The sequence below is a fragment of the Spermophilus citellus genome, assembly GCF_964194105.1.
Source record: "Spermophilus citellus genome assembly, chromosome: 10".
Classification (NCBI taxonomy): domain Eukaryota; kingdom Metazoa; phylum Chordata; class Mammalia; order Rodentia; family Sciuridae; genus Spermophilus; species Spermophilus citellus.
In genome coordinates, this window is record NC_138197.1 from 44,254,669 (window position 1) to 44,279,865 (window position 25,197).

The 25,197-nt window shown below is 34.7% G+C and overlaps 1 protein-coding gene across 2 annotated transcripts in view; it reads left to right on the forward strand.

The window, feature by feature from the left end:
* Nucleotides 1-25,197, forward strand: part of PIK3C2G (phosphatidylinositol-4-phosphate 3-kinase catalytic subunit type 2 gamma) — a gene marked incomplete at its 5' end in the record, with an annotated part of 348,977 nt that overhangs the window by 46,633 nt on the left and 277,147 nt on the right. For both annotated transcript variants that reach the window (XM_081311198.1, XM_081311197.1), the window contains 3 exons: nt 3,528-3,630; nt 14,563-14,633; nt 17,934-17,997. In XM_081311198.1, the coding sequence (XP_081167324.1) occupies nt 3,528-3,630; nt 14,563-14,633; nt 17,934-17,997 (238 nt within the window). The remainder of the gene's footprint in view (nt 1-3,527; nt 3,631-14,562; nt 14,634-17,933; nt 17,998-25,197) is intronic.

Below are 25,197 nucleotides of genomic sequence, written 5' to 3' on the forward strand. Positions count from 1 at the left end.
TTCCCTTACCTGTATTTCTGACCTAGTTTTAATAAGTGTTAAAGTCTCACATAATTACTGAATTTTCTTAAAAAAAATCTTAAAAAGCTGTCAGACATTCTGGTTCTCAATATTCGTACAGTCAAATTACAATAGTCTTTTTCTATACATGACATTAATATTTCACTACATACCTCTGTGGCTACTCCTTACATATAAATGAAGAACATTTGACCCTGTTATCCTATGAAATGAGGATATATATTTATTCCAGTGAAAAAGCCTGCTCATAAATTTGTGTTTAGAAGGAGTGCCTAAGGTGGTGAGAATCAATATTCATAGATTGGGTATTATCTAGAAAGGTTTTGTTTTGTTTTTTACTTTAAGACAGATGTATTTGCATATCTGGTTTGTGTGTGTGTGTGTGTGTGTGTGTGTGTGTGTGTGTTAAGATTATCGATCTCTCTTTATATAACATATTGCCAAAGAAATACTTTTAAATAGCATGAGTAATGTATGAATAGGAAATAGAGACAATTATGTATAAGCACCCTTTTAGTGTTCATCTTAAATGATAAGTATACTCATAATAATTCCTAAGATAGTAAATAGCAGAGTTGGAATAAAATATTTGTTGAGAGAATAATAAATGTACAGAAATCTTGATGTGCAAGTATATATTAAGAAAAAAACCTAAACCTAAACTTTTGATTGTATCATGATTCAGTTTATTGAACAGTTTAATTTTACACATGATTATCAAAGAAAACATACTGAGCACACTGACTTGAAATCTGAGTGTACAGTCTGAACTAGATAGTTCCAGTGTTCGTTTCCTAAGTGTATAAAACCACATGTGTTCAAAACCATCTTCCCACACTGCCAAGCTTTGCATTTCTTTGTCTTGATATTGTAACTTTTCCTATTATCCCCTCTGAGACCTAGATTCCTGTTATGCTTTGGATCTGGAATGTCACCCAAAGTCTCGTGTATTGAAAGCATGGTTCCCAGTGCAATAATGTTCAGAGATGGGGCTTTAAGGAAATGATTGGATCGTGAGGTATCTAACCTCATTAGTGGATGAATCCATATGTAAGCTTTTTGTTTCTGTGAATGAAATAGCTGACAAGAACAACTTAGAGGATGGAAAGTATATTTTGGCCCCTGATTTCAGAGATTTACTCCATGATTAACTGTCTCCATTGCTCTAGCCCATAAGTGAGGTATAACATCATGGCAGAAAGTCATGGCAGAGGAGTTTCTGCTTACCTCAGGGCAGGAGACAGCAAAGAGAGTAAGGGGAAGTGACTGCAAGGAAGACAAATCTTTCCAGGGCATGTCTCCAGTGACCCATCCCCTGCCACCACACACCACCTGCCTTTGGGTACCACAAATTCAGTCCATTCAAACTAGAATGGACTGATTAGGTCATACCTGTCATAGTCTAAACATTTACCCCTGAATATTAGTGCATTAACACAGGAGCTTGGAGGGTAACACCATATATCCAAACCATAACAATCCATTTGGTGGATTAATAATTTGAATGGACTACTAAAAGGTGGTAGAAACAGCAGGCAGGTGAGTCATGGGTGAAGGAATGGGTATGCTCCTAGAGACCACATCGACCATATCTTGTCCTTAGATCCTTCCTCTTTCTCTTTCTCTACTCTCTGGCTGCCATAAGCTGAGCAGCTTTCCTCTGCCACACCCATTTGTTATGACATTCTGCCTCTCCTCAGGCCCAAAGCACATGGGACCAGCCAACCATGGACTGAAACCTTTGAAACCATGAAACAAAACAGATCTTTCCTCCTTTAAGTTGTTCATGTCAGGTATATTGGTCACAGCTTCAAAAAGCTGGCTAACACTCCTCCTTGAACACAAATATATTTTTCTCCATTTTCTCATTAGATTAGACATCATACCACCCTCCTATCTCATCTTTAATGCTTTTTTTTCTCTCTTCATTTTAATTTTCTCTTGCATTGTACAATTCAATGGACCTATTATGTGGGTTACCTATTAGTTTTAAATTTTCTACTAGCCATAATAAGAAATAGAAAAAGAAACAAGCCACAATATATTTATTATTTAACTCAATATAGCTGAAATATTCTTTCAATATGTAATTAAATGAAGTTTTTGAGATGTTTCACACTATTATTTGTGATGAATCTTCAAAATTCAGTGAGTGATTACACTTTTAGTACATGTCAATTCAGACTAGCCTCAGTGCAATTGATCTGTAGTCACATGTGTCTAAATAGCTTCTATGCTGGCCAGTGTAGCTCTAGATCACTAAGACAATATATTTAATATAAATCTATAGTAATATAGAAGTTAGGTATTAAGAATAAAAATTGTGTTGGCTGGGGTTGTGGCTCAGCAGTAGAGCGCTTACCTCATATGTGCGAGACCCTGGGTTCAATCCTCAGCACCACATAAAAATAAGTAAGTGAAATAAAGGTATTGTGTTCAACTACAACTAAAAATAAATAAATATTTTTTAAAAAGAATAAAAATTGTAAAAATAATTTAAATATTCAAATATAACAGTAGATATTAACCAAGTAATGCTCTCATTTGTATTACTATGCTAGGAATAAGAGTCCCACATGTTTATTTAAATTATTACTTTAAGGACCTCAAACTTCCAGTATGATATCTTTTTCTCCTGAAATCCTTCCCATATTTAGCCAAGATACTTTGAATAAAATACATTTACAAAACACATTTTTCTGAATAACAAGAGTTGGAGATGTAAAAGTTGAAAGCAGTAAAGGAGACTACACAGCAAAAGCCCTTCATTTCACAGAAAAATCCTTGAGACTTTGTTTAACATGGTATGTTGCAAAAGAGCCATTTGCTGTGATCACTATGCAATTTGGGCTTGGCAAATATTTAGGGGCAAAAAAAAAAAAACAGAGAGGAAAAGAAAATATAATTATGCCATTAGAAATTCTGAAATATGAAGGGATTTTTTCCTGCTTAATCTTCTTGTCAACCCTTTGATGTAGACATTAATTTCTCAAACCCAAAGAGGACAGTATTGAATTTCATATAGTTTCAGTTCACGTAGGCTGCCTAAGGTCACAGAGCTAGTCTACATGTCTCCAAAGCCATCAAATTTCTACTACTCCACTCTGCTCCCTTCATACAATGGTCCAACACATAGATACTGTGGCATCATTTAGAGGCCTCCAGAAGCATGTGGACCTCAGTTTTGAGATTGCTACATAAATAATTTTGTAAATTATTCTTTATTCTAGCTTACTGTAACCATCTTAAGTGTATTTAATCATTTTCTCATTTATTAATGCATTTTAAAAATTACAATATGCTGCTACACTTAATCTATGTAGATATAATCTCCCCTCATTATATTCATGCACACACATACATACACACACACACTCTCAGGTTACTCTTACCAGACTTTACCAGAATAAGCTCCAAAAATAAAAAGGAAATGAAGACAAGGAAGAAAACACACACTTGAGGGTATTGTAGGAGGATGTGATTGTGTTCATTTTTTTCTTCTTCAGTGATCACTGTCTGGGGAGCCACAAAATGTTTCAGAAAGATAAATCAGTTATTCAGCTTCAGCTACAGAAAAATAGGGAAGCTCCAGGAAAGTTATCACGAAAGGTAAGGCTCCTTTGCATTGATTTTCATTAACAAACTGATACACTTTAGGACAATGTTCCTGTCTTTATGGCTTCCTGCCAATTCAGAAACACCTGACTTAATGAATAGATGTTTATCTGAATATAGTATTGAAATATACTGAAAACTTTATCTGCATGCCTGTTAATTTAGACCAAAACAATAACATGAATGCATTACTGCATTTTTAGTGTTTGGGACTGAATGTTTGTTCCCCCCACCCCCCACCCCGGATTCCTGTGTTAAAAGCCTACTCCCTCAGTTGTATAGAATTAGGAGGTTGGGACTTTGAGAGGTAATTAGATTAGATGAGGTCATGAGAGAAGGGTTCTTGGGATTTAGTGCCCTTTTAAGAAGAGATGAGAGACTTGCGTTCTGTTTCTTTTTTTCTTTCCCCTATGTGAGGACACAGCAACAAGGCTGTTTTCTATAACCCAGGAAGAGAACTTTACCCAAGCTTGAAAATCCTGGTCTCCAGAACTATAAGAAATTTGTGTCTGTCATTTAAAACTTCTAGTCTATGGAAGGATTTTCTTATAGCAATCCAAGCTAAGACACTCAGAATAGTAAATAAATTGGTCTCAGAAAAGTTATTGATGAGAAACTTACTAAATTTTATAACTTGCTAAGTCATAATTATAGCTTACATCTATATACTGAGAAGTAAAAGGAATAGAAAATGTAAAGAAGAAACTATTGAAGGCAGAATAATAACACAACTACTGTTCATTTGAAAACTATTTATGTCCCTAACTTAAAGCAGGACAAATTAATATTCACACCATATATAATAAAACTACCTAGAAGGAGATTACTATGCTTTAATGACACTATTTCATGCGGTTAGATGATAATTTTATTCTCTGTGTGATGTCTTAAGTTACTTCCAAACCAAATTGCACAGTATGCGGTGAACTTTGATTTTTTGGCAGTCTTTATCTGTAGAATCTTCCAATTACCTGCTTTAAGCAAAAAATCCTATCACCTTGTCATTTCCATCAGATAACAGATTTCTAGTGCATGATTCTTTTTTTCTATTATGAGGTGTTTCATCATAAAAAATGTCAGGTGGTATATTAAGTTGTAATATGTCTATATGGAATATAACATAATGAGGCCAAAAGAGAATTGTTTAGAAATATCTTTTGGATCTGATTCTCAACTTGGCTGCTGTTGACAGCTCTAGGGCTATGCATCTGACATTTCCACAAAGAAACATTATGAAGCGCAACTAATATCGTCAGAATTAATAAACTTAAATTCTTCAAATTGCCCTCAGTGTTGCAGAAAAAGCTGAATCATCATATTTCATTGCATCATGAAGGAAGAAGAGAAAATATAAGATTCTAATTTGTATGTTGCTAAAAACAATTTATCTCATTGGTGTAGTAATTTATAAATCACTGACATTTTAGTCTCATATAAATTAAGGTTTATTTTAAAATCCATATTATTCTACCACTCTGATAAAATATGAATAAATAAAATATGAGCCTATATTTTATGTGTGAGACTCTTAACATTTCTATCACATTTAATCTTAACAATTCTGTGAGGCAACCACTACTGAAAATAAGGAAGCAGAATCCTAGGGAGCCCCTCTGACTTTCCCAAGATAACAGTCATGGAATTGATATGGAAAGGAGCTTGGATTTGAACAAGCCAGTAAGTCTTCAGAGCCCACACTTTATTCTACCAACTTATATGACAACTGTATTTAGAATCTACACACTAATCTCAAAGATTTTGTATATAATTTTTACAGTAATTTTATATTTTGTTTTGCTTTCCACAGCCTTGTTCATATACTTCAAACTCTGGGTAATAATAGGTGCTTAATAATAGCTAAATACTATGCATATATTAGGTGCCAGGCACTGTTCTCAGTGCTCAAAATGATAAAATAGTTCAAGGGCCAAAAGAAGGTAACAAATACTCTAATTTTCCTATCAGATAATTAAAAGTGCTTAAAAAGTTAAGAAATGAATTAAAAGGTTCAAAATTCTCATAGCCAGTAAATAAGAAAAATGGGATTTGAGCAAAAGTAGTCTGTCACTCATTGTTTCTTTTGCTGAGAAGAAGCATTTTAGTTTTAATCCAGCCTATTTATTGATTCTTGATTTTAATTCTTGCGCTATAGGAATCTTATTAAGGAAGTTGGGGCCTAATCCCACATGATGGAGATTTGGGCCTACTTTTTCTTTTAATAGGCACAGTGTCTCTGGTTTAATTCTTAGGTCTTTAATCCACCTGTGTTGAGTTTTGTGCATAGTGAGAGATAGGAGTTTAATTTCATTTTGTTGCATATGGATTTCCAGTTTTCCTGGCACCATTTGTTGAAGAGGCCCTCTTTTCTACAATGTATGTTTTTGGAGCCTTTGTCTAATATAACTGTAATTATGTGGGTTAGTCTCTCTGTCCTCTATTCTGTAGCATTGGTCTACCAGTCTATTTTGGTGCCAACACCATGTTGTTTTTGTTACTATTGCTCTGTGGTATAGTTTAATTCCAGTATAGTGATGCCACCTGCTTCACTTTTCTTGCTCAAGATTGCTTTAGCTATTCTGGTTCTCTTATTTTTCCAGATGAATTTCATGGCTTCTTTTTCTATTTCTATGAGGAATGTCATTGGGATTTTTATTGGAATTGCATTAAATCTGTATAGTGTTTATAGTAATATGGTCATTTTGACAATATTAATTCTGCCTATCCAGGAACAACAGAGATCTTTTCATCTTCTAAGGTCTTCTTTAATTTCTTTCTATAGCACTCTGTAGTTTTTGTTGGAGAAGTCTTTAACCTATTTCGTTAGGTTGATTCCCAAGTTTGTTTGTTTGTTTGTTTGTTTTGAGGCAACTGTAAATGGGGTAGTTTTCTCATTCCCTTTCTGAGGATTTGTCATTGATATACAGAAATGCCTTTGATTTATGGGTGTTGATTTTGTATCCTGCTACTTTGCTGAATTCATTTACTAGTTCTAGAAGTTTTCCGGTGGAATTTTTGGGTCTTCTAGATATAGAATCACTGTTAGCAAACAGTGCTAATTTGAGTTATCTTCCCATCCGCATCCCTTTAATTTCTTTTATATGTCTAATTGCTCTGGCTAGTGTTTTAAGAACTCTGTTTAGTAGAAGTGGTGAAAGAGGGCATCCTTGTATTGTTCCAGTTTTTAGAGGGAATGCTTTCAATTTTTCTCCATTTAGAATGATGTTGGCCTGAGGCTTAGCATACATAGCTTTTGTGATGTTGAAATATGTTCCTATTATCCCTAGTTTTTCTAGAGTTTAGGTGAAGTGAATAGAGAGCCTACATCTTGGGAGCAAATTTTTACCACTCACACATCAGATAGAACACTAATCTCTAGGGTATATAAAGAATACAAAAAGCTAAACACCAAAAAAAAAAAAAAACAAATAGCCTAATCAATAAATGGGCCAAGGAACTGAGCAGACACCTCTCAGAAGATGATATATACAATCAATCAACAAATATGTGAAAACATGTTCAACAGCTCTAGCAATTAGAGAAATGCAGATCAAAACTACTCTGAGATTTTATCTCACTCCAGTCAGAATGGCAGCTATCAATAATACAAACAACAATAAATGTTGGCGAGGATGTGGAGGAAAAGGCACACTCATACATTGCTGGTGGGACTGCAAATTAGTGTAGCCAATATGGATAGCAATATGGAGATTCATTGGAAAGCTGGGAATCGAACCACCATTTGACCCAGCTATCCCACTCCTTGGTATATACCCAAAGAACTTAAAAGCGGCATACTATAGGGACACAGCCACATCAATGTTTATAGTAGCACAATTCACAATAGCTGAACTGTGGAACCAACCTAGTTGCCCTTCAGTAGATGAATGGATAAGGAAAATGTGGTACATATACACAATGGAATATTACTCAGAAATAAAAGAGAATAAAATCATGGAATTTGCAGGTAAATGGATAGTTAGAGAATATAATGTTAAGTGAAGTTAGCCAATCCCAGAAAACCAAACGCAGTATATTTTCTCTGATATTAGGAGGCTGATTCATAGTCAGGTTGGTAGGGGTGCATGGGAGGATTAGACAAACTCTAGGTAGGACAAAGGGGTGGGAGGGAAAGGGAAGGGGGATGGGGATAAAAGAGATGGTGGAATGAGATGGATATCATTACCCTAAGTACATGAATGAAGACATGAATGGTATGAATATGGTTTTTATACAACCAGAGTTATGAAAAATTGTGCTGTATATGTGATATATGAATTGTAATGAATTCTGCTGTATATGTAACAAATTAGAATTAAAAACAAACAAACAAAAAAGTAGTACGTCATAAAATTTACAGTGCCATCCAATCCAGTGTCTTTGAGTTCTTGCAATTGCCACCATTGTCATTATGTGCAAGGACAAGCACAAAGTCATCATTGAGTATATAGTATGTATCTGTAACCCAAAGGGCCTATTCTAATGTGTCATTTTAATCATAGAGATCATTAAGTTACATGCTTCTTTTTTATTCTTCATGGTAACTTTGCTAGTAACCATCTCTCTACTTCATATAATAAATAACATCAACTCTTGGCTGAAACAAGAACTTATGAACAGAAAAAATGCATGTCTTTTCTTATCCACAACTTTTCCTAGCACTGACTGCAGCTGTGATTTAAAATTTTATCATATGCCTGAAGGCAAAGGAATCTGTGTACTTTCTATTCATTTAATAAGTATTTAGTGTGTGATTTTTATGTACTAGGCTCTGCATGAGTGACTAGAATAGTAGACAAAAATCAACCAAGTCTCATCCAGGAGAACCAGCTGGCCCCCATTCCAAATTAAAGAGCAATGAAGCCTTTACATAGGATAAAAGAAAGGTACTCCATGTCTTCATTTTCCAAATCTTCACTCTTTTTTAAATTTTTTTTCATAATCACATTCCAAAGTAGAATACATTACATTTTATAAAAATCTTTAAGACTTCACTTTTAGGAATGAGCATAAGTGTTACGTGTGTATGTGTGTGACTAATTTAAGAACTATTTGTTAAACGTGTTCTATATGCTATATATAATACTTGTCTCATACAGTAAAAAAATTTAATGAACATAGTTCAAATCCAGAATCCTAGAAAACATAGAGTATAGATTGGTAATTTATTTTTTCATCAAACAAATAATAATTAAGCACCTATCATGTGGTAGAAATTATTCTAAACACTGCCAACACAAAGACAAGACATATTGGTACATTCTTTAAAATTTAGTGTTCACATCCTAGTAGAGAGAGAATTAAATACACACACACACACACACACACACACGCACGCGCACACACACACATATATATAATGAAGTTCAACAAAGATATGTCCTTCAAAAGAAAATGTATCTATACCCTGAGAAGCAGCTGTAGGGACAAACTGATAGAAACTAATATGAAGGATTGGCAGTGGAAATTGTTTTTATGTCTAAATTTTAAAGTACATAGTCCTAGCTCTGACCATTTGAAATGAGAAATATTAAATTTATTAATTTGGCATCTTGTTTCAAGAAATAACTCTGGTCTCATGTTGCCCATTTCAAATATTCACTCTTAGGAAAATTATTCAATAATCTGCACCTTAATTTTTATCTAAAATTATAAATAATAAATAGTATTTAGCCAATGTGGCTATTAGGGGAACTCAACTGAGAAATATAAGTGAGGAGCTTAGATCTGTGTCTGACCTTGGTAGGATTACATAAGTATTAGCTATTGATGTCATAGAATTAAGGTGACAGACAATATTATATTTCAGTCATTTACTAGTCAAAATTTTAAAGCCTTATTAAAACTAGTTTGCACTGAAACATTTAAAAACTTGGGAAAATATTGAGAGATATGGGCATTGATTTGCTATCTCAGAATAATGTGTACATCACAGTATCACTTGTTAGCTTTCTGTTGCACTAAAAAAAAAAGTCCCTGAGACAATCAACTTATGAAGTGAATTGTTTCACAATTTTGGAGGTTTCAGTACATGATCCATTATCCCATTTGCTTTAGAGTCTGTGGTAAGGCAGCACATCATGGTAGGAGTACATGCAGAGCAAAGCCATGTACCTTATCATGAACCAAAAAGCAAAAGGAAAAAGTGAGGAAGAGATGGAGGCCTCAAAATCCCCTTTAAGGGCATTCTTCCTGTAACCAAACGACTTCCCACTATGCCCCAGCTCTTAAAGATTCCCCCACATCCCAATTACATGACCTTGGGAACCAAGCTTTACTACATGGGCCTTTGGAGGACACTACAAATCCAAACTGCAGCATTCTGCTGCTGTTCCCTAAGGGTTATGACTATCTTACAGTGCAAGATGTCTTTAGTCCATCTCCAGGAATCCTCAAAATCTTAATTGTTTCAGCATTGCTCAAAAGTTGAAATCCAAAGTCTTCTTCAAGACTAAAGGCAAATTCAGCTGTGAGCCCCTGTGAGAAATCAAAACACAAGCAACATACCTTCAAGATACAATGATGGGACAGGGCACAGGGTAAATATTACCATTGAAAAGTATGGAATAGGGGAAGAGAAAGGAATTGTCACAAATCAACACCAAAACCCAGTAGGGCAAACATTAAGTCCTGAATCTTCATGCCCAATATGGAGGACAAACTGTGGTGGGATACGGGATCCCACCTATACGGCCTTGCTTGCGTTAACCCACAATGGTACTCTTTTAGGAAAACTTTTGCATACTCTCTGGAGCTTTCCTCAGCAGGCACTGCTCAATGTGGGGATCTCTACCTTTCAGGGTCTAAACTATAGCTTTTTGGATGCACTCCCATAGCTCCATGAATCACCCCACTGCAGGGACTTCAACACTGTAACACACTGCCTGGCCTGCAGAGCTTTCCTTTGAAATCTTAATGGATGCCTGCCTGCAAAAACAACATCATGTGGACAATGCCAAGTTCTGCTGCCAGCATGAGCTATACCTGGACCCACTTGAAACTAGCTGTGGTGGCCTCTGAGTACCCTATTGTCTTAACACCGGAAAGTCATTCTGAGGTGGTCTTGGGTGCACAGGGTGTCTATCTCTGATGTCTTTCCTCAAATTAAAGTCTTTGAAAGAAATTCACACTTCCAGATCTCTGAGCCTACCAATGAGTAGGGTGGCCTTGCAGATTCCTGAGATATCTTGGAGGCATCCTTCCTATTGTCCTGGTACAAAGCGCTTGTCTTCTTTTTATAGGTGCCAATAACCACACAGTCCTTATCCAAAACTTATACCCATCCCTTCTCTGGCCAAGCTGCAAAATTTTCAAGTCATTCTGATGTTTCTCTTTTCTCCTGATTCTTACTATATATCCAGTTAAAGGTAGCCAGTAATATCTACACCACAGCTTGAATACTGTGCTGCCTTGAGATTTCCTCTGCTAGTTAACTCGTCTACCACCCTTGATCTCAGCCTCCCACAAAGAATCTGAGCATGATCAAAATGCATTCAAGTTAATTGCCATGGTGTAACATTTAGCCTCTGGTCCAGTTTCCAATAGTCCTCACTTCCCAATAGAAACCTCACCTGCATCACCTTTACTCTTGGCACTCCCATCAGCAGTCTGGTTTTTGAGCCCGCAGCAAAATCACAAGGTAAGCTCTGTTTATAGCATGCTAGGTTTTCTCCAGACCGTTCCTCCAAATATTTCCAAACTCTTCCTGTAAACCAATTCCAAAGGCTTCTCCACATCATCAAGTATATAGCAACAACAAAGACCCCACTTCTCACTACCAGTTTGCTGTTGGTCAGCTTTCCATTACTATAACAAATGCCATAGTCATCCTATAAAGGGGAAACACCTATTTTGGATCACAGTTTTAGAGTTTCTACCCATGATCAGTTGGCCCTAATGCTTTTGATGTTATGGCAAGGCAGCATATCATGACAGCAGCATATGTTGAAGCAAAAATCTGACATCTCATTAGGAAACAGGTAGCAAAAAAATAAAAAATACTGAGGACAATATCTTTCAAGTGTACTCCTCCAGAGACCTATAAACATCTGACTTTACCCCACCTCTTAATGATTCCACCTTCCATTAATGCCACTGTGGGGATGATGTCTTTAATACATGAGCCTTAGAGGAATACTCAGATCCAAATCAAAGCAATCATGGTGTTTGCTGATAGGTCAACAATTTTGATACATAACACTTTTTTCTTAAAACTTTTAATACACAGAAAGCAGGATAAATTATACTCTCATGGGCAAATATGTGACAAAAATAAATGAACAAACAAAAGGATAATTGCCTCCTTTCATTTTTTTATCGGTTCATGTTAGTTATACACAATATTAGGATTCATTTTGACATAATTATAAATGCATAGAATTCAGTTTGCTCCAATTCAGTTCTCAGTACTTACTCTTACCCTCTCCCTCTTCCCTCAATTGCCTGATTTTAAAGCAGACTTTATAAAGGTTTTGGGGTGGAATCTAGATGTTATATTAATCACTTTAATATACTGAGACAGCTTATCATCTTCTGATTCTTCTTCAGTATCTGAATTACCATATTTAAAATATCTGACCCTTGTTTTTAACATAGGCATCGTAAAAAGATATGAATGTTTTCAATGCTACTTTTCAAAATGTTGTCAAAATTCTCCTGATTTTCAGAATTTAAGCTGTAAGCTAAACATTTATGAACAATTATATTGTCGCTCTAGTAAAACTATAAAAGTAGATTTATGGTACTTTTTCACATAGAAATGTAATAATTATTATCATTTGACTAAATTTATTGACATCATTGCCTTTCAATAGATACTTTAGTGTTTTATAGTTATGAAAGGCATTACCAAGCTCAATTCATCTTAGATGCCTCCCCTATTTGAAACTTGATTATATTATACTAAAATATGACAATTTAATTCTTGTTCTAAGAGACTGTTCATTTAGCAATTTTATGGGCTTTAGAAACCATCCTTGATTTCAAAATCTTAAAACTCCTACATTGATTAGATGTGATGTAAATGACTGAATCTCTTTTTTAAATTTTTGCTCTCTTTTTATCTTTCTCTAAGTTGATCAAAAGTGTTGCCAACATTGTAGCTACTAATCATAAAAACAAGATTTGCTTCTAGCTCCAAAGGAATATTCACGGAACAATTATGACAACAGAATTTTTAAATGAAAATGCAGGTTTGACATTTTTCTTAAGACCAGGGCATGGTCTTCAGTTTTGAAGAAAAGTAAAACACATACTTTGTTCCATATCCAGCTGCTGAAATTCTTCTCCACCCTTCTGAGAAATTTTAAATAAAAACAAAATAGTTTTAGTAAATGGCAATACAACAAAGGCTAATTTTCTCCACCCCAAGATAGTTCTGTAAACCAAATAAGATGGGTTTACAATAAACGTAAGAATGATATACAGAAATATACAAGTAACTATACATATGTATATATTTTGTTTTTCAGTACATAATAATTTAAATTTTATATTATTTATATACATGCTTTGATTTTATCATCTGAAAGAGGGGAAGTGCTGGATACTAAGATATTACATTTCTAAACTTAATATTGTTTTTTAAACTGTTTTCTCTCTTTATAGTTCCCTCCCTTTTTGCTGAACAATATAAAGTGTGGCCTTCTTGGCCACATATAAATTGTCTTATTGCTGTCACATTTTCTATTTTAGCTATCCCCGTACATTGCATACATCCATGACTCTCTATGTAAAGTTCTACAGTAAGACTCACACTCCAAGTTCCTTAGCATCTCTACAAAGTGTCTCTCTTTAAAACCATACACTTACAGCATTGTTTTATACCAATGACCTCATTCTTTCCAAGTAACTTAGCTTCTTTCTACTTACACACACACACACACACACACACACACACACACACACACACAAATCATAAAAATTAATTCACTTTTGACCTTCAGCCACATACAGATTTCTGATATTTTCCATCAGAATCTTTAATAGGCAATTTCAAAATCAAGTGTGTGGCTGAGCTGGGTGGTGCATGCCTATAATCCCAGTGGCTAGGGAGGTTGAGACAGGAGGATCAAGAGTTCAAAGCCAGCCTCAGCAATGGTGAGGTACTAAGCAACTCAGTGAGACCCTGTCTCTAAATAAAATATTAAAATAGGGCTGGAGACACACAAGATTATATATACCCAAGCAATAAGGGACTTATCAGCTTTCAACTTTGTTGCCACCGTGTGGTCAAATAGTGCAATTATGATGGAGTATATTACATCATATCTGCACAGTTACATAGCTTTATGGATACCTAGTTAAAAAAAGCTAGTCAAGGAGTTTAGGTGAGTGTGTGATAGTGTGTTTGTGTATGCATATGGGCCATAGGACTGAAAATAAACTCTCAATTGATGTGTCCTAGAATTTATACTTATCATATTCTGTCATTCATTAGCATAATATATTGTTCATGAAAGGGAAAGCTCTCTTACACTGACATTTTGGTGGTAAGCTGTAAAATGGAGGAGTTTATTGTCTGCCTACTGGCCCACATGGCCAAATATCATCTTAGATTGCCATGGCATGCACACTTGCCCTAAATGAAGGAAGAAAAAAAAAGAAGAGAAAGTACCTATGTGGGAAGAACTGGTGACTAAAAGCCTGCCTTTTTACACACAAGTAGAAGTTAATGTTTGACCTTGGTGATGCCAGGATGTTTTTCAACTGTCTTCTCAATTTAGCCTCAACTTAAGCTCAGTTTTCTGTTTCACTACTGAAAAGAAGGCTTGTACAGTTAAGGAGAGTCTTTAAGAAAAAGCATAAAAATGATGAATGAGGGTTATCAACAGAGGTGAATAAAATGACAGCAGGAAGTTGCAGACCTATTTTTATCTGGCACTCATTCCTATTCACTCTATAAATATTAATATATCCTGCTGTCTACAGAATGAAGACGACCACTGTCAGTTTCACCCAAACCAACTTCTAGAGTTTACACATATTTGGAAAGTATCCAGGTAAGACATTTTACTTCTGTTCCAAGACGGCTTTCTGACTGAGTTTTCACATGCCAAATCACAATGTTTTTCAGTTGATTGTAAAGACTGTCCTTTCACTAGTACCATGGAAGCTATTGTACTTTTAATAGATATCTCCCTTTGACAAGTTCTGTTAATAATTATCTGTTCTTCACATCTTTTCAGATATATTTGAAGGGCTGCTAACACCTTCCAGAACAATCTAACATTCATTTTAAAATATCTCTGCTGCTGGTTATTACATTTTCAAGGATTTTTTTTCTCATTCATTTTGTGAATTTGGGTATGCATGTGTCACTAAGCTCTTTGTAAAACTGAATTTCCAAACTTTGAAAGTCACGATCCTCTACTTAAAATTCTGGAGCTCCCTGAATGTAATTGGTATATCATAAACAGACGAGAGTAAATTCGTATCAGAAGACTCAACTGACAGGAAATGAACATACCCTAATTGATTCTTTTGACTAAATATATGCATGAATTATTTGGAAGAATAGACCTTTTAGGAAGCTAAATTGCTACGGTCAGGGTATATCTGGAACTAAATTCTTCTGAGCTGAACCAGCAAAAAAATGTGTGGTGGGAAATATATTTCATAAATCTCTAAATCAAAGCCTGATATAGAATAATAGTCATCACTTTGTGGAGTTATTATACATTTTGCATGCATTATCTCCTCTAATTTCTGCCTTTCCTCAATCCCATGATAATGCATATTATTCTACTTCAAAACCAAACAGACTGAAGTTTGGGTTGGTTAAATAACTTTCCCAAGGCCACTCAGGTCACTAGTGGCAGGAGTAAAATCAGATCTATCTGAAATATTCAAAGGCCATGTTTTTTTCATTAAGCTATGAGTGTTTTCCATGTGTGTCCCACTTTCTACTTCCCTTCCCAAAATTTTCAGCCTCACAGTATAAAATTATAGAATGGCTAAGACTAGAAAAGACATTACACATAAGCTCACTCAAAATTTTATTTTATAACTAATGATAAGGATTGGGTCAGCATAGCATTTTAACTGTCAATATAGCACATTAGCAAAGGCTATAGTTTCCTTTTTACAAAATAAATTTATTCAGGAATGGCGGGTGCCAGGAGAGATAGAAAAAAAGAAATTAAATGTGACAAATTCTTTAAAAGTGGGAATGCCTAGGAGACAAGGCATTATTTTGAACAGGTTTGGTGGGACACCAAAAGGCAAGAGGCAGAGGCTATGAGAAGAAGTTCAAAGCCAGGATGTATTCACTCTGCTCTTGTCTTACACCTGCCACTGCCTGTCCAGGTGTCCACAGGGTTCAAAAAAAAAAAAAAAGGTTCTACTTTGGTAAGGCTTAAAGGAAACCTACCAGAGACTACCTAGAATCAGATTTAACTCCTGCACTCTTTCCCTTCAATCCAAGAGCAGTGAACCACCATCTGGGAGGATGCCACCTCCCAGTGCTTCTTTGGTAAAAAAAAAAAAAAAAAAAGTTGAAAAGTTTTGCTAGCTATCATACAGATTGAATGTTGCAGCCATGACTAAAACCAAGTCTCTAACTCTCAAGGAATGTTTATTCTACTTCCTTTATATTCCAACCTCAGCCCCTTAGATTTCTTCAGTGTTATCTAGTGCAGGTCCATTCGCGGCCTCCTTATGGCCAGTGTGGGACTTTGTCTTCTTTGGGACTGTGCTGCTCTGCCTGCCTTTCTCAGCCCACTTGATGGTGTTATCAGAAAGTCAAATGCTAGACAGCAGCTTATATTTTGTTTATTCTATGACTCAACTACCTTTTAGAAGATGGGAACTTCACTGACCATCACTATTTCCTAGTACTTTTTCTATAAAATAGATACCATACCTTAAAGTTAAGTGCTGAAATCAGTGCAGTTCTGGTGGATTTTTAATTTTAGAAATAGATTTTATATGAAAATGCACTACTGCTTTCCTACCCCTCCATTGGCATCTTCTATGTAGTTTTTCTTTGAATTGACAGATGGACTCCCCCTAACGGGATAATGTAATAAGAGTGAGGAAGCAGCTGCTGTAAAACATATTGATTAGTTTTTAATGCTGTGTTTTTGTTTTGTGCTACTCATTATTCAATTCAATTAGGAGTTTTCAGGACAAATAAGAAGATAAAGTTAATAATGTTTTGGAACATGTTTTGAAGAATGAAACCCACAAGAATCACTGTTCAAATCATGAATATTCCAACTAAACATAGATAAAGCTGGAATAAGAGAAGCTTAGGAAAGAAAAAAGCAGAGGTTTGGTATCAAAGACACTACTATTATAAATACATGCCATGAATTCCAAATGCAATTCTCTATAAGATTTTTCATATTTAACATTTCATGATGTGTTTACCATTGTCTTCTTATGAATCCCTTTTGTGGGGCACCTAGTTTTTGTGAGAATGGCTTTGAACTCGAGATCCTCCTGCCTCAGTCTCCTGAGCCCTTGGGATTATAGGTTTGCACCACCAGATCCAGCAAGCCTGTGCTTCTAACTGGCTATAAATTGGGGTCCCAAAATTTCCTTATTGGGTTTGTCTAATTTGCTTGAGTGGTTCACAGAACTCAGGGAATCACATTTACCAGTTTATTGTAAGATATTTAAGAAGGATGCAGATGAAGAGATGCATAGAGCATTGGGGTGAGGAGCAGAGTTTCATGCCTTCTCCAGGCACAGTAATGTCCAGAAACCTCCAGGTGTTCAGTCATCTGAAAACCCTCTCCAAACCCTGTCCTTTTGAACTTTAATGGAAGTTTCATTACATAGCCATGATTGATTGAATTATTGACCATCCGTGTTCAGCTTAACCTTCAGCCCCTCTAATTCTGCTTGGGTCTTTTCAGTTTCTATTCTGAAGATTTCCATGGGTTCCAGCCACTCATTAGCACACAAAAAGATACTTACCACTTTGAAGATTCTAAGGGTTTTAGGAAATAGGGACCAACACCAGAAATATATTTTATAAGATCACGCCTTTGCAACTCACATTTTGAATTAACAGTTATTTGATATGAAGATCAATCTTTGAAAGATTTGGTTAATTTGTCCTAACATTTTTGGAGTGATAAAATGTTCACATATATTTATAGTCAGTCAAGTTATACAATTTTATATAGAACTTATAAAAATATTTTCAAAATTATATAAAGGGTAGTCCCTTTTATACCCTGTCTTTTATAGAATAATGAACCAAACACAACTTGTGATAAATATTTGTGCTAAAGATAATACTAGATAAAATTTTCTACCCAATTTTAATTAAGTATTTTTTTCCTTTTCAGACAATGCCTCTCAACAGTAATCAAAAAGTATGATTTCCACCTGAAATACCTATTGAAAAACCAGGTATTGGCTTTTGTTATTTGATCTGTCAATTCAATAAGCATTCATTAAGCATGTTCTATTTTCCTGAAATATTGAAAGTTTCTGAAGACAAAGATGAATGACACAGAAAGTTTGTACTTGAGGGGGCTTTCATTCTACTATGAACAAACAGAGAAAAAGATATATGGAATGAAGTATTATAAGTACCATGAAAGATGTGTGTATATGCAGGAAACATAAGTAAGACAGGATTATTAGCTTTACCCATTTAAACTATGTATTGAAAAACAATTCAGTGTTTTCAGGCCAAACAAGGGGAATCTTGAAGGATGGTATGGAGTAGGGATAACTTTCAGCCAAGGAAAATATGAAAAGAAACAGTCAGAAAACAGCCTGGTGTGATTAGGAAGCCATATGAAATTTAACATGGCTACAAGGGTTCAGGTTGAGAACCTAGAAAGAGAGCAGACAGCACCAAGTTATGTGGGATCATCTGGACCTTACATGAGCAATTAAAGATTTTCAAATTCATCAGTTGATGTCATGAAACCATTCTGCAAGGTGGTACAAACATTGATAGTTGGTTGGAGGAGCATTTTATTAACAGAGAGATGATTTAGGCATAGCTTAACTCTCAAATGTAGGAATGGAGATAATTGGACAGATCCATAACAGGTGAAAATGTGCAATTTACATAATCAGCTGAAAAACTAGGTGTTTTTACTTAGGACATGCCTAGAATAACTCCAGATTCCCCTGCTGCTGACTTACTGCATGGAGAAATCAACTGACTACAATGAAGAGAGGAGAAGCATCCTTGGCAGGAGAAAATCATGGGTGTCGTCCAATGCTATTGAAATTGGGTCATGTTTGGGGCATCCAAGTTGTGATCTCCATTAGCAGATTACTTTCTGCAGCTGCTTCTTCCAGAGAAGAGTTGGTGTTTCACAAATAAGACACCATATTATTACAGAAAATTGTATGAGTCAGAGACTATTTTTAAAACAAGTGAGAACTTTTTTTCCATTAAGTAATTGACTTTGAGCTTGGTTCTTCAACCTTGTGATTATCATTCTTTCTAATATAAAAGTCAAAACTTATAGGTACCCAGGACACACTAAAACTTCACCCTAGAGCATCTATACCTTTTGACTATATGTAGAGATACTTTTGAGGTTATCATAATCTACTTATATGTGAATTAATTTAGTTATCTAAATGTCTCAGTATTGCTAATATGTCATACACATACCCACATGATTTTTGAAAATTTGTAATGGTGCTTAAGTTCCAAATTTAGAAGTTTGATCATATTACTCATATATGAAGACTCCAATATATTCACTTTGAAAGAAACCATTGACTACTGTGAATTTTTCTGATATGACTTAACACTTGGCAAAACATCAAAGAAATACTGTCTTTACATTATCACTGGGAAATAGTGATCATCTCTTACCAATAAATTACTTTATAAATAGACACAGTGTTTGAGACATTCCAGATGAACTCAGTCCAAAACAATTAGCTTTTTAAATGAGATTTTTTTTATGAAGCATCAATAGTAAATATGTGAGAATGAAGGACAGACTCTAATATTCTATTTTTTTTTATTTTGCACCTTCTATTATTCAACAAGCACATTAAATAGCATTTCATTGATGTCTAAAACAGCATCAGTTTTAAAAAGTAATGGTTTTAGCCTATTTCCCAAACTTGGATTATTATATATGATTTGAAAAACAAAAAAGAGGTGGCTGAATAAATTTGTCATGAATGTTACCAAATACTATGGATAATTTAACTTATCAAATATTTTATTTCCTTGGAATGATTATTTCATGATTATTAAAATATTATTTTAGACTCCACTCATTTCAGATTGGACATTCTGGGTTTTATGTTAACTTAACATATTTCATACATATTCCAACATATACTAATTTTGGAAGTCATTTGCCTAGAGCTTTTCCATTGGACTTTTTTGTTCTATCTCTTTTATTCTACTAGTATCCTGAACTATAAGGAATACATTCAATTTTCATTCTGTATTCTGTTTTTAATCTTTAACATTTCAGATAAATTAAGTATAAAATAAAGAAAAATAATTTCCCCAAATGTATCACTGAATGCTTACTTACTTGAGGCAAATCACTGAACTATTTACTCACTGGAAAACTGAGGGATCAAAGACTAAACCACACCCTGAAGTGGCTGATAATCTTGTGTGAGAGACAGCATAATCATGTAATAATATATAAGATATATAATTGCCAGTATAAAAATCATATCTCAGTCTACATAAAAGAATCAGCTTCTGAAACCTGTAATCGAAGTGGCTTGGGAGGCTGAGGCAGGAGAATCTTGAGTTCAAAGCCAACCTCAGTAAAAGCGAAGCGCTAAGTAATTCAGTGAGCCTGTGTCTCTAAATAAACTATAAAATAGGGCTGGGGATGTGTCTCACTGGTTGAGTGCCCCTGAGTTCAATCTTTAATCCCAAGTTTAAAAAAAAACAGAATCAACTTCTGATTCAAAATCACTTCTTTCTAGTATATTCCAATATATTGTCTCCAAATCCCTTAATAAAATGCCAGTGAGAAACATTACGGAAAGTTAGCAATCCCTACCACTGATGATAGAGAATCTATCAACTATTGAACTAATTTAAAAGTAGATGGGTCAGTATTTAGAAAAATCTATTTGTGTTTCAAAATGTGGTTGGACTTCATAAAACATCTACTAGGTCTGAAAAGAGCCAGCCCCTCCAACTCCTTCTACCATGTAACCCATGACTCACGGGCAGTACTAAGAAGAAAGCCAGATGAATATGGCATCTTTATTATTCAGCTTTAATAACTGATTTAAATGATAGATGTAAAGGAATCATTTTAATGTGAGGGAGACAGAATAATATCTATCTCACACTTGCCACCCCCCAAAATAACAATAAACCAAAGGTTTTCAGCTAAATGGGGGCTGAAATGTTTATATAAAGAGAACAAATAGGAATTTTATAATATGTCTACCTTTTTTGAGAACTGAAACTCTTTTCAAGCAAATCAATTGTTGTTAGATTTTCAGAAGTTCTAATTTCAAACATAATTTAAGCAGAGTAGCAATATAGGATATAATTTAGGAGCAGAGGTTTCAAAGTTAGATAGATTTGTCAATTCCCATCACTATGGAAGTTTTATTAAACCTTCCTAGCATTCATTTATTCATCACTAGAGTCTCTTTATGCATGTAGCTGTTTTTAGTTTCTGTGACCCACTTCACTTTACTTTGTGTGTGTTTGAGGAGGTAACACTCAAAGCTTTTTGTTTTTCTAAATGAATAACCAATTATTCCTGAATAATTTATTTAAAATGGTATCCCTTCCTCTATTTCATAATCTTTGCCACACTGTTAAAAACAATTAGCCATGTATTTGGAGGTCAAGTTTTAAACACTTCCTATTCTGTTTCTTAATCTAAGGCTGTATCCTTATATCAATGAGGCCCCACGTTAATTACCATGTTTTATAGAATGTTTAGCAACAAACAATGTTCTCTATTATTATATATATATTTTTAAAAATCTGGCTATTTTAGATACTTTGGTCACAATTGTGTTGAATCTATTGATATATTTCAGGAGATTTGTTATATCAAAATATTGAATTTTATAATCCAATCAATCTTTCCATTTATATAGGCTTTCTTAAGTTTATTCAGCAAGATTTTATTTAGAGTTCAGGTACAGGCACATTTTATTAATTTTATCCTTAATTATTTTGTACTTTAGTGATATTTTAAATAGTTTTATATCATTTTCAAATTAGTTGTTACTAGTATATAAAAGTAGATTTGACTTTCATACCTTGCCTTGCATGTATTGTTGAATTTTCTTTTTTTTTTCTAGGAACTGTTTTTTAGATTACTTAGCATTTCTACATGCTATCTGTGAAACAATTTTTCTTTTTCCTTTCCAATTATGGGAGGTTATTTATTTTATTTCTTTTATTCTTTAATACTAATCAAAGGTTTCAACAGAATTTTACTAGAATATTTAAGAATAGAATGCTTGCCTAGCTACTTTTGCCAGTAAGTGTAAAGTCATGGAGTTTATGTAGCTGTGAAATGAAGTTAGTTGCCTTTCACTAGACTGAAGTTTTCTTCTATTCCTAATTTGCTAAGGGTTTATGTCTTGAATGGGTGATGAATTCTGTCAAATGTTTTTCTGCATGGTTTTTCTCTTTCATTCCTTTCAAATTAAAATAATATTTGTTCTCTTATTATGGTAAACCCTACTTATTAAAGATTTATCATCCTTTTCATAAATTTCTAGCTTCAAGTAACTGATATTTTGTTACAGATATTGCATCTATCTTTTTGAGGGGCATTAGACTATAGTTTCATTTTCTTATAATATTGTTCTTGATTGTAGTAGCAGAGTGAATGTCGACCTTATAAGATAAGTTGGGCAGTGTTCTCTCTTCCTTTATATACTAAGGGAATTTGAGTAGATTTGGTTTTATTGTTTCCTTAAGTTACTTCATTCACTAATGAAACTATTTGCTCTGGGGTTTTCCTTATAGGAAGGGTTTTACTACAAATCCTTTTTAAAATTAACACAGAACTATTCCATTTTTTTAGTTTTAAGACCAAAAATTTTCCTCTAAATTTCAGCAACAACCCACAAATGTTGATATGTTGGTCATTATCCCTCTGCTGGATTCAGAGAAGGGTACTATTTTGTATACTATCTGGCTTTTTCACTTTACATGAGACCAACATTCTACATTTCAAGCCCAACCGTAACTTCAAGTGAAATATTATTCTTTAAAGGAACAATAATTTGTAATAGCACTACTAAACCTGGAATGAAAAGTGTTCTGAATTTTTAATTTGTCTTTAAACTTATTAATTGAATTTGATGATTTCCAGTTCATACACATATAGAAACTCAGTAAAATTTATATAAAAATTTATGTTTATATATAACATTTATGTTGGTGTCTATTAGCTGTCATAGGATGGCTCATGTCTCCACAGAGCTTTGGGTGCTCTGTGACCCAAACTTTCTCCTCTATCATTGAAATAGTAGATGTTCTGAAGCATTATGCATCTAGGGATTTTCTTTTGAAATAACCCCGCTGTTTGTATCTATTATAAAGATTTTTATAATGTGGATCAGCTGTCATCAAATTTGTAAATTTTAAGCTGATTTTATACTCCTACAAGTGTGTGTGTGTGTGTGTGTGTGTGTGTGTACACTTGCATCTGTTACATGTGTATTATTTTGGGATAAACTCTGGGTTTGTTTTAGGATGGTATTTCTACACAGCAATTTTTCATTTGTTTCTGCCTGGGTAAAAAATAACAAAAAATAGCTCACTTATTTTTAGCATAAATTCCCAGTGCAGGTAATATAAATTAATAATCCGTAGCCATATATAACAAAGACAAGAATTTATTTTTTTAGGTAATTATTTTCCTCATGCAAAGACTCAGGGTAGAGAAAGATCTGTTTTAGTCAGCTTTTTTCACTGCAGTAACCAAAAGACCTGACTAACAATTTGAAGGAGGAAAAGTTATTTTGGTGCTCATGGTTTCATAGGTCTCAGTCCATAGATGTCTGACTGTTGCTCTGGGCACAAGGTGAGATGGAACATCATGGTAGAAGGGTGTGGTGGAAGGTAGTAGCTGGGAACAAGGCACTAGGAAGGAGAGAGAGAGAGAGAGAGAGAGAGAGAGAGAGAGAGAGAGAGAGAGAGAGAGAACTTTTCTCACCATAGACAAAATAAAAACCCCAAAGTCATTCCTCCAATGACCGGCCTCCTCCAGCCATACCCCACCCACCTATAGTAACTACCCAGTTAATCTCTATTAGGGGATTAATACACTCATTAGATTAAGAATCCTGGGGCTGGGGACGTGGCTCAAGTGGTAGTGCGCTCGCCTGGCATGCGTGCGGCCCGGGTTTGATCCTCAGCACCACATACCAACAAAGATGTTGTGTCTGCCGAAAACTAAGAAATAAACATCAAAACTCTCTCTCTCTCTCTCTTTAAAAAAAAAATCTTATAACCCAATTACTACATCTCTAAATTTTCTTGCATTGTCCCATGGGAGCTTTTGGGGAAGACCCTATAGCTAAACCATAACACTTCTTCAAAAATTCTCTTGGCCATTAAGTATATAGTTTTTCTTCCTCCACTCTTTACAGATGACCATCCATCCATCCATCCAGTGTCTGGGGTTTATTCACGGATCTTACCCATCCCCTACCTCTACCAACTAGTTTAAGCATAATACTTCACCCACTTATCCAACATGAGCAATAAATCTTTAAGCCTGAGGTCTCAATTCTGTCTGATTTCTCCTCAGCCATTGCAGCATTAGCATTTGAGCTACTCCTCAGGCTTGAAGTTCCTGCTACATTTATGTCACCAAGAGAATTAGGCTATTTTTGTTTGGGGATATTGTGCATTTATTTATTTTTTTTCTTACACTTTATCTAATGTTCATATAAACTTGAAGGGTCTCTGTGTGTGAGTGTGCACATATACACGTGTGAAGGTAGGTTTCTCAATCCATCAGTTGCTGAAGTTGGACCTCATTGCCCTTTCCCTGGGAAGCTCATGCTCTGTGTATCAAAAAAATACATGCATTTCAATACTACCTCAAATTTTCCCATCATGTCTGCGTTTTTGCCATGATTAATGGCCAGCCTGCCTTCTTCATTTTCCAAATATGAAATTTTGGAGTCATCTTAAATCCAACCTTAGTTGTTCAGCTACCTAGTGACCAAAATCAACCCAACATTTACATTTTAATTAGTAATTTCTATGAATTTTCACAAATTTACATATCTCACATACCTACTTAGAATGCCTGAATAAAAAATAGCACCTAATATGTACCTCTCACATAGTTTTATAACTTTTTAATTCACATTTTATTAGCTATCTGTGCATATGCAGTGTCTCGTTTATCTTATAATCTAAAATATTGGTGTGAATGGCTAGAAATTAATTAAGCATTAAAATTTAGCTATTATTCTCTGCCAGGCACTTTTTAATGTTTTATCTAATTCATCTTTACAACAAACCCATAATTGATTATTATTATTATTCCTGCTTCATAAAAGAGGGGACCTAGGCACATTAAAGCTAAATACTGTAAAGATGTCCCAGGTAGAAAGGAAAAAAGGCAAGATTTGAATACCCAGAGACTGTAT